The following is an 18,793-nucleotide window of genomic DNA, read 5'->3' as shown; positions in this document are numbered from 1 at the left end:
ATTCTGTATACAAGTTCTTTATCAGGTTATGATTTGCCAATATTATCTCCCAGTCTGTAGCATGTCTTTTCATTTTCTTAATTGTGTGTTTGGAAGAGCAAAAGTTTTTAACTTTGATGAGGTCCAACTTATCAAAATTTTTTTATTGACCATGCTTTTGGTGTCATATCTAAGAAATTCTTCCCTAACTGAGTCACAAGATTTCTTCCTACATTTTGTAACTTTTATAGTTTTAGCTTTATATTTAAGTCTGTGATCTATTTTTAGTTAGTTTTTGTATATGGTGTGAGGTAAAGGTCTAAAGTAAATTTTTTCATACAACTCCTGGGTTTTTATTTATTCAATGTTTTATACTATCCTATAGTCATGCTTAAATTTTCTAATTAGTCTGGCTCCTGTGTCCTTTGGACATGCCCCCATTTGTCTTTGAATACATCTGTGCTTTCTCACTCTCCAGTATTTCCCCTGCTGCACACCTGAAATCAACTGTTTCACCATGGGAATCTGCTTCCTTTTAGTGGATTGACCACTATGGTTGTTCATTGCTACTGGGGTAACAGTCAATTCCAAACCTTTTTAGCAGACAGAGCTATGTAGTACAACTTTTAAAAATCATGAGTTTATATTGATATTTTTTCATTCATAATTAACATGGTAAGTTTTGCTTCTTTTATTTTATATTTATTTCTCTGCTTTATTACTTTTAGAAGATTCCTTTTTTGTCATTTTAGTCATGTTTAAATGAGTTATTTCATTTCATTGTTACTAAACAGAATCTCTATTTCTTTTTATCTTCCTACACATTTAATTTTCATGGGTTGTCCAAAGATGTGATCATTTAAATAAGGAGGTGAGAATTCTGTGGTATCAACAAAGAGTAAAGAGGAAAAAAACTTCAAAACTTTGGTAGAGAAAGCTGCACTCTAAAAAGTATATAGACTAAGAAAGGGAAGTTTTTTCAACCTTTCCTCCCTTTTTCCTCACTTTATAGTTTGGAATGGTCAGCTGTCATTGTAGATGAAGCTCATAGAATCAAGAATCCAAAGGCTAGAGTAACAGAAATTATGAAAGCTTTAAAATGTAATGTCCGAATTGGCCTCACTGGAACCATTCTTCAGAACAACATGAAAGAATTGTGGTGTGTTATGGACTGGTGAGTAAAAACACTTTTTATTTTTTGGAAAATTATTTAATACTTCCTTAACTTAATGTTACCTTGTTTCCTAATTATTTGTTTCTGAAAAACAATTGTCTGTTTACAGAAGTGTTTGATCTCAAACATAGTATACAGAGTAGAGTGTCCCATGAAAGCCTATCTTTATTATTCTTGGTCCCTGAAGTAAATATCTGAACTAATTTACCAATTCCATCATCTTCTTATAGTTGTTCACTAAAATTGTCATAAAGAACATTCTGCTTTCTTACCTTTTGTTATTGTTATCATTAATAAACAAGTGACTTAGTATATTTCTTAAAAGCAAAAAGATGTCAGTGATTTCCTATTTAGATAGTTTAATAAAGCCTTAACATTTTTTCTTATTGCCTTTATAAAGGGCTGTGCCAGGACTTTTAGGTAGCAGGATCCATTTCAAGAAGCGGTTTTCTGACCAAGTAGAACACGGTCAGAGACACACAGCAACAAAAAGAGAACTAGCTACTGGCCGAAAGGCCATGCAAAGGCTTGCAAAAAAGATGTCTGGATGGTTTCTCAGGCGTACCAAGACTCTAATCAAGGATCAGTTGCCTAAGAAGGAAGACCGGGTGAGAACAGCTTTTGTGTATATTATGAATTTCTTGTCGTGTTTTATTTTTTCTAAGAATATTCCTTTTGAAGAGGAAACCTACCTCCTGTGGTATTTTATGAATATAGTATTTTGCCTTTTACTCAGTGTGAAAAAAAGTTATGTGCAGAATTTCATAAGATATTAATTGAGCCCAATCATCTTCCTCACTGACTTTACTAACATTTTATCCAACAGGTTTACTGTTAATATACATTAAACTCATTTCTCTTATTTTAGAACAAGAAGGCTTTTAATATAATTCTTCCTCAATGAAAGAAGAAGAACTTCTTTCCCTAATGTGTTTTCTGTTCATATTTTGTCCTTCCTAACTGTGTACCATCTACAACCCAGTATATTCTTTGGCAATTTAATTCTAACTACAGGCCAAAGTTGTTAAAAGCTTTTTTTATATAGGTACATTTCTTGTAGAATGCAATGTACAGTTACACAACTAACCTAATTTTAAGAATTTGTAGGAAAATTACAATTAAATTCTGTTAATTGTATAAGAAAATTTGAGGCATTAACCTTAAGAGAATTTTTTTAAAATATAGTGGTCTTTTATAGTTTTTAATTGTGTGGTTCTTCTAGCTCAGGCAATGGAATAAAGTTTCTAAAAATTACTGTGAATTAAATCTAATTAATATTGTCCTCAATAGGGGCAGTCCTATCAAATACCCTAATCTTAGGATATCCTGTTGATTATTACTTTAAAAAATAGATTTGAAAGGAAAATATGATCTTGATATGCAAGTTGGGGAAACTGATACAACATTTGACTTTTTGATCTAAAGCATATATTATCATTCAGTTGGAATACTTCATGAACCCCACTTTTTTTTTTAACATTATTTTGAAGTATAATTGCTTTACAATGTTGTGTTAGTTTCTGCTGTATAACAAAGTGAATTAGCTATATACATACGTATATCCCCATATCCCCTCCCTCTTGCATCTCCCTCCCACCCTCCTATCCCACCCCTCTAGGTGGTCGCAAAGCACCAAGCTGATCTCCCTGTGCTATGCAGCTGCTTCCCACTAGCTATATATTTTATATTTGCTAGTGTATATATGTCAATGTTACTCTCTCACTTCGTCCCAGCTTACCCTTCCCCCTCCTCGGGTCCTCAAGTCCCTTCTCTACGTCTGTGTCTTTATTCCTGTCCTGCCCCTAGGATCATCAGAAACTTTTCTTTTTTTTAGATTCCATATATATGTATTAGCATACGGTATTTGTTTTTCTCTTTCTGACTTCACTCTGTATGACAGACTCTAGGTCCATCCACCTCACTACAAATAACTCAATTTCATTTCTTTTTATGGCTGAGTAATATTCCGTTGTATATATGTACTACATCTTCTTTATCCATTCATCTGTCAATGGACGTCTAGGTTGCTTCCATGTCCTGGCTATTGTAAATAGTGCTGCAGTGAACACTGTGGTATATGACTGTTTTTGAATTATGGTTTTCTCAGGGTATATGCCTGGTAGTGGGATTGCTGGGTCATACAGTAGTTCTATTTTTAGTTTTTTAAGGAACCTCCATACTGTTCTCCATAGTGGCTGTATCAATTTACATTCCCACCAACAGTGCAAGAGGGTTCCCTTTTCTCCACACCCTCTCCAGCATTTATTGTTTGTAGATTTTTTGATGATGGCCATTCTGATTGGTGTGAGGTGATACCTCATTGTAGTTTTGATTTGCATTTCTCTAGTGATTAGTAATGTTGAACGTCTTTTCATGTGTTTTTTTGGCAATCTGTATATCTTCCTTGGAGAAATGTCTGTTTAGGTCTTCTGCCCATTTTTGGATTGGGTTGCTTGTTTTTTTTGATATTGAGCTGCATGAACTGCTTGTATATTTTGGAGATTAATCCTTTGTCAGTTGCTTCATTTGCAAGTATTTTCTCCTATTCTGAGGGTTGTCTTTTCGTCTTTTTTATGGTTTCCTTTGCTCTGCAAAAGCTTTTAAGTTTCATTAGGTCCCATTTGTTTATTTTTTGAACCCCACTTTTTAAATGTTTTGTGTAATTTTAGTTATCTATCTAGTAGGAACAATAAATTTTAAGTATATGAAGAAAGAGTTGTGCATAGAGGTTTAGAACTTGGTCTCTGAAATCAAATACCATGGACTTGAATCCTGGCTCCCCTACTTATTAGTTTTATCACCTTGGGCAATTTGTTAAATCTCTCAAAACTTGATTTCCTTATCTTTTAAGTGGGAATGATAACAATGGTGCTTGCCTCACATGGTTGCTCTGAAATGTGTGACATGTAAGAAGTGTTCAGTAAACATTACTACATGTTTTAGGAGCAACTCAACAATAAAATACTTTGGAATATATTTAACCAAAGAGGTGAAACACACATATGCTGAAAACTATGAGACATTGATAAAAGAAACTGAAGAAGACAGAAGTAAATTGAAAGATTTTCCATATTCTTAGGTTTGAAGAATTAATATTAAAATGTCCACACCACCCAAAGCAATCTACAGATTCAGTACACTCCCTATCAAAATTCCAATGACATCTTTCACAGAAATAGAAAAAAAAATCCTAAAATTTGTATGAAACCACAAAAGACCTGAAATAGCCAAAGAAATCCTAAGAAAGAAGAACAAAGCTGGAGGCATCACATTTCCTGATTTTAAACTATATTACAAAGCTACAGTAATCAAAACAGTATGATGCTGGCATAAAAACAGATACATAGACCAGTGGAATAGAATACAGAACCCAGAAATAAACCCATGTGTAAACAGTCCACCAATATTTTAGAAGGGAGCCAGTACTCAATGGAGAAAAAAAGACAGTCTTTTTGATAAATGGTGCCAGGAAAATTGGGTATTCACATGCAAAAGAATGAAATTGGACTCCTGTCTTACACCACTCATAATAATTAACTCGAAATGAATTAAAGATTTAAATGTAAGACCTGAAACTATAAAATTCGTAGAAGAAAACAGAGAAAAACCTCCTTGACATTGGTCTTGGCAATGATTTTCTTAAATTAATTAATTTTTGGCTGCGTTGGGTTTTCGTTGCTGTGCACGGGCTTTCATGGCTCGCAGGTTCTGGAGCGCAGGCTCGGTAGTTGTGGTGCACGTGCTTAGTTGCTCCACGGCATGTGGGATCTTCCTGGACCAGGGCTTGAACCTGTGTCCCCTGCATTGGCAGGCGGATTCTTAACCACTGTGCCACCAGGGAAGTCCTTGGTAATGATTTTTTGGGTATGACATCAAAAGCACAGCAACAAAAACAAAAATTAACAAGTGAGATTACATCAAACTAAAAAGCTTCTGTACAGCAAAAGAAACAATCAACAGAATGAAGAAGCAGCCTATTGAATGGGACAAAATATTTGCAAACCATATATTTGATAAGGGACTCATTTAAAATATATGAAATCTCATACAACTCAATAGCAAAAAACCAAACAATCCAATTAAAAAATGGGCAGAGGACCTAATAAACAGACTTTTTTCCAAAGAAGACATACAGATGGCCAACAGACCCATGAAAAGATGCTCTATATCACTAATCATCAGGGAAATGCAAATCAAAACCACAATTAGATATCAGTGCACACCTGTCAGAATGACTGTTATCAAAAAGGCAAGAGGTAACAAGTGCTGTGATGATGTGAAGAAAAGGGAACCCCAGTGCACTGTTTGTGGGAATATAAATTGGTATAGCCACTACGGAAAACGGTATGGAGATTCATCAAAAAATTAAAAATAGAATTACCAGCAATCCCACTTCCAGGTATACAGTCGGCCCTCTGCACCTGCAGGTTCCACATCTGCGGATACAGAGGACCAGCTATACTACACTATTTTATATAAGGGTTTTGAGCATACACAGATTTTGGTAAACATACGGGAGGTGGGTCCTGGAACCGATCCCCCGCAGATATTGAGGGATGATCGTGTACCTGAAAGAAATAAAATTACTCTTGAAGAGATACCTGAACTCCTATGTTTATTGCGGCATTATTCACAACAGCTAAGATGTGGAAACAACCTTACTGTCTGTTGACAGATGAATGAATAAAGAAAATGTGTATGTACATAGAATGGAATATTATTCAGCCATAAAAAAGAAGGAAATCTGTCATTTGTGACAACATGGAGGGCATTATGCTAACTGAAATAAATCAGACAGAGAAAGACAAATACTGTATGATCTCACTTACATGTGGAGTTTAAAAAAGAAAAAAAGCTACACTTACAGGAACAGAGAGTAGAATGGTGTTTTCCAGAGGCTAAGGTTTAGGGGAAATGAGGAAATGCTGGTCAAAAGGTACAAAGTTCCAGTTATAAGATGATTAGTTCTGGGGATCTGATGTACAGCATAGTGACTGTAGTTAGCAATACTGTGTATACTTGAAAGTTGATAAGAGAATAGATCTTAAATGTTCTCACCACACATACAAAAAGTAATTATGTGAAGTGATGAATGTGTTAACTAACCTTATTGCTCTGGTAATCATTTTGCAATAAATACACATATCAAATCATAATGTTGTACACTGTAAACTTATACAATGTTGTATGTCAAATATATCTTAATAAACCTGGAGGAAAATAACTCAGGATTTCCCTCTGTACCTTAATCATTGACCCCATCTTCAATATTCTCATATGCACAATGTGTCTTTTGTTTGCAGTAATATGCTATTGTAGTGATACACACATATAAGTATTTTAGAATAGGTGGCTTTTCCCCTATTCACATTCCTCAAAGTCCTGATATGGATATATTTAGTTTTATGACCCTGGTTACATACAGCTATATGTAGAAGAATTTTACCAATTTCCAGTACTACCAGAAATATAAGGCAAACTGTATCCACTATAATTTTGTGGCATTGTTTTCTTATATTTTTTTCTTTTCTTGAATTTGGGCACAAAGTAGCAACTTCTACAAGTTTTGCTTTTATGTGTATTTACTTAATTCTTATCTTTACTAATCTTGGGAATTTATAGCAAGATATCAAATACAAATACTTTATCCTGTTTTCAGTAATAGGAAGTTTTTCATTTTTTTCTAAATTTTCAAGTAATTCAGTAAGTATTATCCATACCATTGTTCTAAAAATCTTCCCTTTTTCCTTTTCTAGTTTTTCTATTTGACCTAAACTTTAATCACTTATTTGCATGATGGGCTAATAATATGGAACCCTGAAAAGACCCACAATAATATGTTGACAAATTTATAAGGAAATTACATAGTTTTCATATTTTGATTTTTTTAAATTAAAGAACAAACTATGAGATTTATTTGGAAAGTAAGTTATAATTTGTATACTTTAGGGTAGGGTTATAGCATAGAATATGGGAGAATTAGGAGAAATTTTTTTGTATTCTCCTCTGTATAATGATGTATCCAGAAAAAATATAAATTTATGAGCGATTTTCACTATTACAGTCTACGAAACCTGATGTGCATTGTGATTATTATTGCTATAAAAAAGATACTAATAGTTACCTTGTATTTTATCTTGGCAGATGGTATATTGTTCTCTGACAGATTTTCAGAAAGCCGTCTATCAAACAGTATTAGAAACAGAAGATGTGTCTTTGATACTTCAGTCTTCTGAGCCTTGTACCTGCAGCAGTGGCCGAAAAAGGAGAAATTGTTGTTATAAGGCAAGCATTTCCATATGATATCTTTACTATCTTGCTTTTGATTACACAGGACTCTATTCTAATAGTATCAGAGTAAGTAGCAGATAAAATAACTTTTCCTCACATGGTTCTTTATCTTTAGAAGCTGTAAGTTACGAAAAGGGAATAATTTTCCAAAAGATTTTACAATATCAAGTAGTGATCACAGCAAAATACAATATTCAAGTATCTTTTCAAAAAACTAGTTTTTAAAAGTAGCTCCAATTTTATATCTTCCCTTTCAACTATTATTGGGAAGTATCCTGCTTTAATCTTGAAATTTCATTTCATTTCCAGTAAATTTCTCATCAATGGATAATACTTCCTCTTTGATAGCAGGCTTAAAATATTATTCTTATGTGAGATTGAATGTTAATTTAAAAGAAACTGTGTATCAGTACAGTGAAGTATTTTATTTTTATTTAGAAGCAAATATTCATTTATGCTTTTTTAAAAAACCTATGTATTTCCTGCCCTTTTTTCACCTTGCCACTTTATTATCAACTCATATCCACATACATAGAGGGACCGTAAGTAAATATTTATCTAGATTGGTATTTATTGCATATGTCATTTATTTTGCTGGCTTTAACCACTTCACATTTTTGTAATAGCACAGTTTCCTAGAAAACTGGAATGGGTGAGGGGAGAGAGTAAAGGCTTCTCTGTAACACCATCACCACACTGTAGAGTTTTATGACCAGGAACCTCTTATGGCAGCATTTCTATCACTGTGTATCCTTCCTGGAATGAGGACTTTCTCCCCTCTTTTATTAAAAACATCATTGTGTATGGTTCACCAAAACTACGATTCCACATTAGAGATTCATGGATATTTTGTATATCAATTGACCATTATTTTCTCAGAGCGTATTGTGCCAATAGTAACCGGATAATAAGTATTATTGTAAGTGGCATATTTTGTGATGTAAGTAGTTACATAGCCATGTTAGTCCCTTGCTTATTTTTATTTTCTGTACTTTTCTGGTTACAGACCAATTCACATGGCGACACAGTGAAAACCTTGTATTTCAGTTACCTTGCAGTCCTTCAGAAGGTAGCTAACCATGTTGCATTACTGCAGGCTGCTAGCACCTCCAAACAACAGGTTTGGGTTGGCTTTTTAAATTTCTTTGTGATGCTATTTGGAATAAGTATTGTATATTTGGTATAAAATTTCTTAGCCAAATATCCTTAAGTTATTTTTGTATGAAATTTAAGAGGTTACTGACTTGCTTGTTTTTTAATTTAGGTATAAAAGAAGTATATGCACTTAAATTTTTAATCAAAGTGAGAAAAGTTAACCTTAAATTAAAATAACTTTTTTATGCCTCTGATAATGTTCATATATTTATTTTCCTAACATCTTTTGATATAATTACTAATTAAAGATATTTGATGAGTCAGTCCTAATTCCACTAATAATGTGTCTAATTACATTTATCTTATCTACTGGATTAAAATGAGGATTTATAATAGTCTGTATATTAAATATTAGGAGTGCCTCCCAAACTGGCAAAAATCAGTAATTTCAGAATTTAGGCATACATGCAGTCGTTTACTTTAGTCATTTCAATTGTGTCTTATTCTAAAGCACAATGTAAATAAAAAAGATCTTTTTTAAAACCTTTTTATATAATGATTTTATATTTTCTTTTTGTGTGATAGGCTTGAGGCTGTTCAAATGTAATTTTAAAAGACTGGTCTTTGAGAAGTATTCAGTTCCTTATTTTGGAAATCTTAAAAAAAAGTAACAGCAAAATTAATAGCCATATCACTATCTCAGAACTCATCAAAGCCATATATGATTAACATATCACTTTAAGGTTTTCTGAATTAGAGAAGGTCAAATCTTCAACCTAGGAAGGAATATATATTCCTTCTAAATAGATTTTTTTCATAAATGATTTCAATTTATACAGGTTTAAATTGTGTTGAGATTTCTTTTCTTCTACCTTTTCCCCTTAAGGAAACACTTATCAAGAAGATATGTGATCAGGTATTTTCCAGATTCCCAGATTTTGTGCAGAAAAGCAAAGATGCAGCCTTTGAAACACTTTCTGACCCGAAATACAGTGGAAAAATGAAGGTAAGTATTCTTCTTTCAGTTTGCATACACACAAGGATGATATACAATATATTTATCAAATGGTATGACAGGGACACCAATTAATCAGAACAGATGCCCAATCATTCAGAAGAGATAGTGACCAAAGACAACTGGTATAATTGTATCAGCTCACTACGAACCCTGCGTATGGTAGATTTCTCAGTTAGTAGTAGTTACATCAAGTGTACTTCAAACTTTCCTTATTGATATATTGGATTCATGCCCTGTTAAAAATGTATGCTGTCACCACATATATAATATCTTGTCTTCAAATGTTTAAGGAAGTAATCTACCAGAAATAAAAATGTTAATGCCAAATAAGAGGATGAGGATAGCCAGTAGTTCCAAATTTGAGAAAGGAACTACTTGAAGAGTTCAAGGTGGACAGGCCTTCTATGTCTAGACCTAATTTTCCGGCTCTTGTTTTTACTTGCTGACCTAGATTGTAAGGTTGCTAAATCTCATTTGTGACACGTGGACATTTGCTGTATACCAGAAAACTGACCTGTTGGTGCTGCTCTTGGTGGTGTATTACTGAGGGAGGGGTGTGAAAAGTAAGGCTAGGTTCTCCAAACATGTCCAGGCCTTTGGGAATTTCCTGTGACAGCTGTGTGAAATACTGACAGCTTCAAGCCACCTTGCAATAGAATTTGTTTGTTTAACCCTTTAATAACTATCAAGAAACTTTATTTATGGATTCAGATTTTTACAGAACAATTCCCAATTATTATGTTTTAATTAAGAAAAAATAAATTATTTCTTTTGGCAAAAAATAAAAAATAAAAAGGAAGTAATTTAAAATAGTCAGGTTTTTTTCCCCTTAAAATCCTGCAAATATTCTTAAAACATAATGTACATAAGCACACAATAGTTTGCTTGGATGTCTAAATTCAATGAAACAAAATAAAAGCTAGGAAGATTACCTTAAAAACTTGTGTATTTTTTTTACTGAGATGTAATTGACATCTGACATTGTATTAGTTTTAAGTGTATAATAGAATGATTCGATATATATATATATATATATATATTGAGAAATGACTGCCCCATTAAGTTTAGTTAACATTCATCACAATACATATTTACAATTTTTTTTCTTGGGCTGAGAACTTTTAATATTAGCCACTTTCAGGTATCAATGTGGTATTGTTAACTATAGTTACCATACTGTACGTTACATCCCCAAGAACTTATTTGTCTTATAACTGGAAATTTGTACCTTTTGACCACCTTCACCCATTTTACCCACTCCCCACCCCCTGCTTCTGACTACCACTAATCTGTTCTCTGTACCTATGAGGTTTTTTGTTTTTTAGATTCCACTAAGTAAGATCATACTGTAATTGTCTTTCTCTCTCTGACTTATTTCACTTAGCACAGTGCCCTCAAGGTCTAACCATGTTGCCACAGTGGCAGGATTTCCTTCTTTTTCATGGCTGAATAATATTCCTTGTGTATTTTATATATATATATATATATATATATATATATATATATGTATATATGCATATATATACACGCACACACACACACACACACACACATATATATGTATCACATTTTCTTTATCCATTCATCTGTCAATGGACATTTATATTGTTTCCATAGTTTGTCTATTGTAAATAATACTACAGTGAATCTGGGGGGTGCAGATATCTTTTCAAGATTAGTTTCATTCTTTTGCACGTGGCTGTCCAGTTTTCCTAGCACTATTTATTGAAGAGAGCCTTTCCCCATTGTATATTCTTGGCTCCTTTGTTGTAAATTAAATGACCATATATGCACGGTTTATTTCTGGGCTCTCTATTTTGTTCCATTGATCTATGTGTCTGTTTTATGCCAATATCATACTGTTTTGATTATTTTGGCTTTGTGATATAGTTTGAAATCAGGAAGTGTGGTGCTTCCACCTTTGTTCATCTTTCTCAGGATTGCTTTGGATTTTTGGAGTTTTTTGTGGTTTCATACGAATTTTAGGATTTTTTTTTCTACTTCTGTGAAAATTGTCATTGGAATTTTGATAAGGATTGCACTGAATCTATAGATTGCTTTGGGTAGTATGAACATTTTAACAATATTAATTCTTCCAATCCATGAGCATGGAATATCTTTCCATTAATTTGTGTCTTCTTCAGTTTCTTTCATCAGTGTCTTACAGTTTTCAGTGTACAGATCTTTCTCCTCCTTGGTTAACTTCATTACTAGTTATTTTACTCTTTTTGATGTAAATGTAAATGGGATTGTTTTCTTAATTCCACTTTCTGATAGTTCTTTATTAATCTACAAAAATGCAAATGAGTTTTGTATATTGATTTTGTATCTTGCAGCTTTACTGAATTTATGTATTCTAACTTTTTTTGGTGGAGTCTTTAAGGTTTTCTGTTTATAATCTCATATCATCTGCAAATAGTGACAGTTTTACTTTTTCTTTCTGATTTGGATGCCTTTTTTTTTCTTGCATAATTGCTCTGGCTAGGACTTCTAGTACAATAAAAGTGTCAAGAGTGAACATCGTAGTCTTGTTCCTAATCTTTGAGGAAAAGCTTTCAGTTTTTCATCATTAAGTATGATACTAGCTGTGGGCTTATCATATATAACCTTTATTATGTTGAGGTATGTTCCCTCTATACTCACTTCATAAAAATTGTGTATTTTTAAAATAAATAAGTTTGTATTAGAGAGAATGTCCTATGATTTATTATCACAACAAATAATTCAAATCTAACAATATTTCCTAACAGTAATATTTTTGTCATCCATATTGACTTTTATTTAATTATTTTTAAATTGAGAAATGTAAAAAGCCCAGTTAGTTTAGAACTGAGCACTTATAATCCTATAATTTAAGCCAATAGAATATTTCCAGAAATCATGGCCTTCTCTGAAAACTTCATTATTCATGGCTATTTATTTAAATTTTATTCATTGTGATTCTTCACTAAAAATTTACCACTCCTGAAATTAAATGGAATTTTATTACTCTGCACTTTATATTCTTATATATCCATTAACTATATGATTTAAAACATACTGTTAGAGTTACTTATTTAGGAATAATAGTGTTTGATTAAGATAATTATTACATTTATTTTTATTATGATTTTTAGAAAGGAATTATTGCCAGAGGCTGGGTATGTGTATTTATATGAGAAGGAAGCCTGTACTTTACTTGTTTTGTGGGAGAACACCAATAAAAGAGAGACTGATGGTAGTAAGCTAGGGATATGTTTTCAAGACTGTGTTTCATCATTTGATTAGCAACATCCTCTCGTGATCTAGTAATACAAAACTTACAGGCTTATAATGGAATTATTGCCTGTGGGGTTAAGAACTCCGAATTGCATATACTTCTTGAATTCAGGTGATAAAAGATCCTAGATCTGCTTCTTTTATTATAGGTTAGCCTGCAGCTGCAGTTTATTTGTGGACATAATACCTACTGTACCCATCATAGCCTCAAAGCTATACTCATGAACTCCAGCTCTTTCTCTTAAGTGCCAAGGTCTTTTTTGACCTCAACTACTATTCAAGGGGATGGGCACAAAGTTGCACTCATTCCCCTGATGAGAATCCTCATTTTCCCTTTAATTCCCTTGGGAAATACCACAGAGTCTTATTGTGGAGGGTGGAAAAAAGACTAGGAAACCCAATTTAGTGCTGTTGGAATCATACAAGGGTCATGTTCATCTCTAGGCCTGACTGATTTGAGAAAAATTAGATCTAAGATTCATTAACTGTGAACATCCTCAAATTTAGGATTCCTTTACAGGTGGATTGTCTTGTTCTGTGGAGGACAACTGAGTGACAAAACATTGGGTCTGTATTATTAAGACTCCAACTATAGTGACCACACTGTTATTTCTGAAATTTTTAGTAAGGAATCTTAGCTTACAGTTATTCATTTAACTAGTAAGGTTTTTTTTTGTTTTTTTTGTTTTTTAACTAGCCTAATAAAGACCTTCAGTCCAAAAACATTCACTTTCCATATTACTTTTTTTTGTTTTTACTATAAAATGTTCAAGAATACCTGAAATTGTAATAGGTATGATACCCTCAAACAATCAGAGTGGATTTCTGTGCATGATATCCTTGTCTTAAAATGTTAATGTCTGTAAGAGAATGATAAGAGAAGCCACAGACTGGTAAGAATGTATTTGCAAAACAATAAGGGGACTGGTATCTAAAATATACAAGGAACTCTTAAACCTCAACAATAAGAAAATAAACAATCCAATTTAAAATACACAAAAGATCTGAACAGATATTTCACCAGAGAAGATATACAGATGGCAAATAAGCATATGAAAAAATTCTCAACATCATATGTCATTAGGGAATTGCTAATTAAAACGAGATATCACTAGACACCTATGGCTAAACTCAAAACACTGACAACACGCAATAGGAACTCTTATTGCTGGTGAGAATGCAGAGTGGTACAGCCACTTTGGAAGACAGTTTGGCAGTTTCTTACAAAGCTAAACATATTCTTACCACAGGATCCACTAATCGTGCTCCTTGGTATTTACCCACATTAGTTTAAAACTTATGTCTGCATAAGAGCCAGTACACAGATGGTTATGGCAACTTCATTTGTAATTGCCCAAACTTGGAAGCAACCAAGATGTCCTTCAATAGGTGAATGGCTAAACAAACTGTGGTACCTCCAGACAATGGAAAATTATTCAACAATAGAAAGAAACAGGATATCAAGCGACAAAAAGACACAGAGGCACATTGAATACATATTGCTAAGTGAAAGAGCCAGTCATACATACTGTATGATTCCAACTATATGACATTCTGGAAAAGGCAAAACTATAGAGAAACAAAAAAATCAGTGGTTGCAAGGGGTTTGCAGGGAGGGAAGAATAGATAGAGAATAGGGAATTTTTAAGACAGTGAAACTATTCTGTATAATAATGTAATCATGGATGCATGTCATTATATATTTGTCAGGACCCATAGAACTGTACAACACAAGTGAACCCTAATGTAAACTATGAACTTTAATTAATAATAATTTATTCATCAGCCAAATATATCACCCTAATGCAATATGTTAATAATAAGGGAAACTGTTCAGGGAAGAGGCCTAAGTGGGGGGAGGGAGGGAGTCTGTGGGAGTTCTCTGTATACTCAGTTCTTCTGTAAATCTAAAATTGCTCTAAAATATAAAATATATTAATTTTAAAAAGTTAATGAATTATGTGAAATTCAAATGCACATGCTTTATTCAGTTATTTTATTAAAAAATAAAGCTAATACAAATAAAATTTACTTTATATGTTCTCCAAGTATCAAAATAATGTTTACCTGATCTGTGACATTTTTATTTACCATTTGCTTGGTTGTCCGAGTAGCTTTTTTTTTTTTTTTTTTTTAACTCCACAGCTTTTTTTTTTTGAGAGATTGTTGCATAGAGGTCAGAGTTAGCACAATGTCTTTTCTTGCTCAACTATTAAGAGTTTTATATTGAGTATAAATTTTTTTATTTAAAAGTTTAAATGTTTATCATTTAATAAATATAATTAGTTGTTTATTGTATAGTTCAAAAAACCTTATACTTAGTACAGAAAATTCCTTTTCTTTCCTTTGTGGTTTGCTTTTCCACAGTGTTCTGGAGCTGTCATTGCGAGAGCGGAAATGCCTTTTTAAAAATAACAGTACTACTGTCATACACAGGCTTTGGATTATCTGTTTCCTCCCTAAAAGCGCTGCATATGGGGGCAAATTATTGGCATTTTGAGGTCAAAATCAAATCTGGAATTCAGGGCTTACTGTAAATAGAGAAACGGGAGAAAATGAGAAGAGGTGTATATCTGACTGATTATTCTGAGAAAATAAATATCAGAACTTTTAGAACCTAGGTGAAATTAAACACATTTTATTATATCTATCTAGAGAAAACTTAAATACTTCCTAAAAGGAATGCTGCTCTGTAATTTAGTTTCTGAACATATTGTAGGTATAAATAAAGTGTAATTTGGAAATTAAATTAATCCATTTAAATGCATCCCATAATCTAAAATGCTTCCTTTTTATTAAAACCAGATGAGATGAAAGAAAGGTCTTTGAGAACTTTACCTCATTATTAACAATATGATGATGAATTTCAGGTAATATCTAATACTTTATTTCTCTAACTTCGAAAAAATGAAGGGAATTATAAAAGATAACTGAGGTTATATTGTATAAAAGTAATTTTTAAGCAATTCTTAAGTGATGTTTATATGTATAAAGTATGCTTTTTGTTGAAACTGGTTCACTGATGTTCTCTGGTTCCCTTCTAGGTCCTTCAGCAGCTTTTAAACCATTGTAGACAAAACAAAGATAAAGTTCTTCTTTTCTCCTTTTCTACCAAGGTGAGTTTTGTCTGAAGCATATTCTTGATTGGCTCAACCCTAATTCCTGAGGCATAAAGTCTAAGAGATAAAACAGCATCCAGGTCCGCCACAGCAACAGTCAGCTCTACCCACCACCAGAGCCTCCCATCAAGCCTCTTAGATAGCCTCAACCACCAGAGGACAGATAGCAGAAGCAAGAAAAACTACAATCCTGCAGCCTGTGGACCAAAACCCACAGTTACAGAAAGATAGACAAGATGAAAAGGCAGAGGGCTATATATCAGATGAAGGAACAAGAAAAAACCCCAGAAAAACAACTAAATGAAGTGGAGATAGGCAATCTTCCAGAAAAAGAATTCAGAATAATGATAGTGAAGATGATCCAGGACCTCGGAATAAGAATGGAGGCAAAGATTGAGAAGATGCAAGAAATAATTAACAAAGACCTAGAAGAATTAAAGAACAAACAAACACAGATGACCAATACAATAACTGAAATGAAAACTACACTAGAAGGAATCAATAGCAGAATAACTAAGGCAGAAGAACGGATAAGTGACCTGGAAGACAGAATGGTGGAATTCACTGCTGCGGAACAGACTAAAGAAAAAAGAATGAGAAGAAATGAAGACAGCCTAAGAGACCTCTGGGACAACATTAAACACAACAACATTCGCATTATAGGGGTCCCAGAAGGAGAAGAGAGAGAGAAAGGGCCAGAGAAAATATTTGAAGAGATTATAGTCGAAAACTTCCCTAACATGGGAAAGGAAATAGCCACCCAAGTCCAGGAAGCGCAGAGAGTCCCATACAGGATAAACCCAAGGAGAAACACGCCGAGACACATAGTAATCAAAGTGGCAAAAATTAAAGACAAAGAAAAAATATTGAAAGCAGCAAGGGAAAAACGACAAATAACATACAAGGGAACTCCCATAAGGTTAACAGCTGATTTCTCAGCAGAAACTCTACAAGCCAGAAGGGAGTGGCATGATATACTTAAAGTGATGAAAGGGAAGAACCTACAACCAAGATTACTCTACCCGGCAAGGATCTCATTTAGATTTGATGGAGAAATCAAAAGCTTTACAGACAAGCAAAAGCTAAGAGAGTTCAGCACCACCAAACCAGCTCTACAACAAATGCTAAAGGAACTTCTCTAAGTGGGAAACACAAGAGAAGAAAAGGACCTACAAAAACAAACCCAAAACAATTAAGAAAATGGTCATAGGAACATACATATCGATAATTACTTTAAACGTGAATGGATTAAATGCTCCAACCAAAACACACAGGCTTGCTGAATGGATACAAAAACAAGACCCATATATATGCTGTCTACAAGAGACCCACTTTAGACCTAGGGACACATACAGACTGAAAGTGAGGGGATGGAAAAAGATATTCCATGCAAATGGAAATCAAAAGAAAGCTGGAGCAGCAATACTTATATCAGATAAAATAGACTTTAAAGTAAAGAATGTTACAAGAGACAAAGAAGGACACTACATAATGATCAAGGGATCAATCCAAGAAGAAGATATAACAATTATAAATATATATGCACCCAACATAGGAGCACCTCAATACATAAGGCAACTGCTAACAGCCATAAAAGAGGAAATCGACAGTAACACAATAATAGTGGGGGACTTTAACACCTCACTTACACCAATGGACAGATCATCCAAAATGAAAATAAATAAGGAAACAGAAGCTTTAAATGACACAATAGACTAGATAGATTTAATTGATATTAATAGGACATTCCATCCAAAAACAGCAGATTACACGTTCTTCTCAAGTGCGCACGGAACATTCTCCAGGACAGATCACATCTTGGGTCACAAATCAAGCCTCAGTAAATTTAAGAAAATTGAAATCATATCAAGCATCTTTTCTGACCACAATGCTATGAGAATAGAAATGAATTACAGGGAAAAAAACGTAAAAAAGACAAACACATAGAGGCTAAACAATACGTTACTAAATAACCAAGACATCACTGAAAAAATCAAAGAGGAAATCAAAAAATACCTAGACACAAATGACAATGAAAACACGACGACCCAAAACCTATGGGATGCAGGAAAAGCAGTTCTAAGAGGGAAGTTTATAGCTATACAAGCCTACCTAAAGAAACAAGAAAAATCTCAAGTAAACAATCTAACCTTACACCTAAAGAAACTAGAGAAAGAAGAACAAACAAAACCCAAAGTTAGCAGAAGGAAAGAAATCGTAAAGATCAGAGCAGAAATAAATGAAATAGAAACAAAACAATAGCAAAGATCAATAAAACTAAAAGCTGGTTCTTTGAGCAGATAAACAAAATTGATAAGCCATTAGCCAGACTCATCAAGAAAAAGAGGGAGAGGACTCAAATCAATAAAATCAGAAATGAAAGAGGAGAAGTTACAACAGACACTGCAGAAATACAAAGCATCCTAAGAGACTACTACAAGCAACTTTATGCCAATAAAATGGACAACCTGGAAGAAATGGACAAATTCTTAGAAAGGTATAACCTTCCAAGACTAAACCAGGAAGAAACAGAAAATATGAACAGACCAATCACAAGCAATGAAATTGAAACTGTGATTAAAAATCTTCCAACAAACAAAAGTCCAGGACCAGATGGCTTCACAGGTGAATTCTATGAAACATTTAGAGAAGAGCTAACACCTATCCTTCTCAAACTCTTCCAGAAAATTGCAGAGGAAGGAACACTCCCAAACTCATTCTATGAGGCCACCATCACCCTGATACCAAAACCAGACAAAGACACTACAAAGAAAGAAAATTACAGACCAATATCACTGATGAATATAGATGCAAAAATCCTCAACAAAATAGTAGCAAACAGAATCCAACAACACATTA

At 33.4% G+C, this 18,793-nt stretch overlaps 1 protein-coding gene across 6 annotated transcripts in view; it reads left to right on the top strand.

Annotated features, from left to right (window-relative positions):
- Nucleotides 1–18,793, top strand: part of ERCC6L2 (ERCC excision repair 6 like 2) — a 202,292-nt gene that overhangs the window by 62,992 nt on the left and 120,507 nt on the right. For all 6 annotated transcript variants that reach the window (XM_059924459.1, XM_059924458.1, XM_059924456.1 and 3 more), the window contains exons 5-10: nt 992–1,153; nt 1,554–1,761; nt 7,298–7,438; nt 8,451–8,564; nt 9,426–9,545; nt 15,860–15,931. In XM_059924459.1, the coding sequence (XP_059780442.1) occupies nt 992–1,153; nt 1,554–1,761; nt 7,298–7,438; nt 8,451–8,564; nt 9,426–9,545; nt 15,860–15,931 (817 nt within the window). The remainder of the gene's footprint in view (nt 1–991; nt 1,154–1,553; nt 1,762–7,297; nt 7,439–8,450; nt 8,565–9,425; nt 9,546–15,859; nt 15,932–18,793) is intronic.

The sequence above is a fragment of the Balaenoptera ricei genome, chromosome 6 (assembly GCF_028023285.1).
Source record: "Balaenoptera ricei isolate mBalRic1 chromosome 6, mBalRic1.hap2, whole genome shotgun sequence".
Taxonomy (NCBI): Eukaryota; Metazoa; Chordata; class Mammalia; order Artiodactyla; family Balaenopteridae; genus Balaenoptera; species Balaenoptera ricei.
This window is presented reverse-complemented; position numbering and strand designations above follow the sequence as displayed.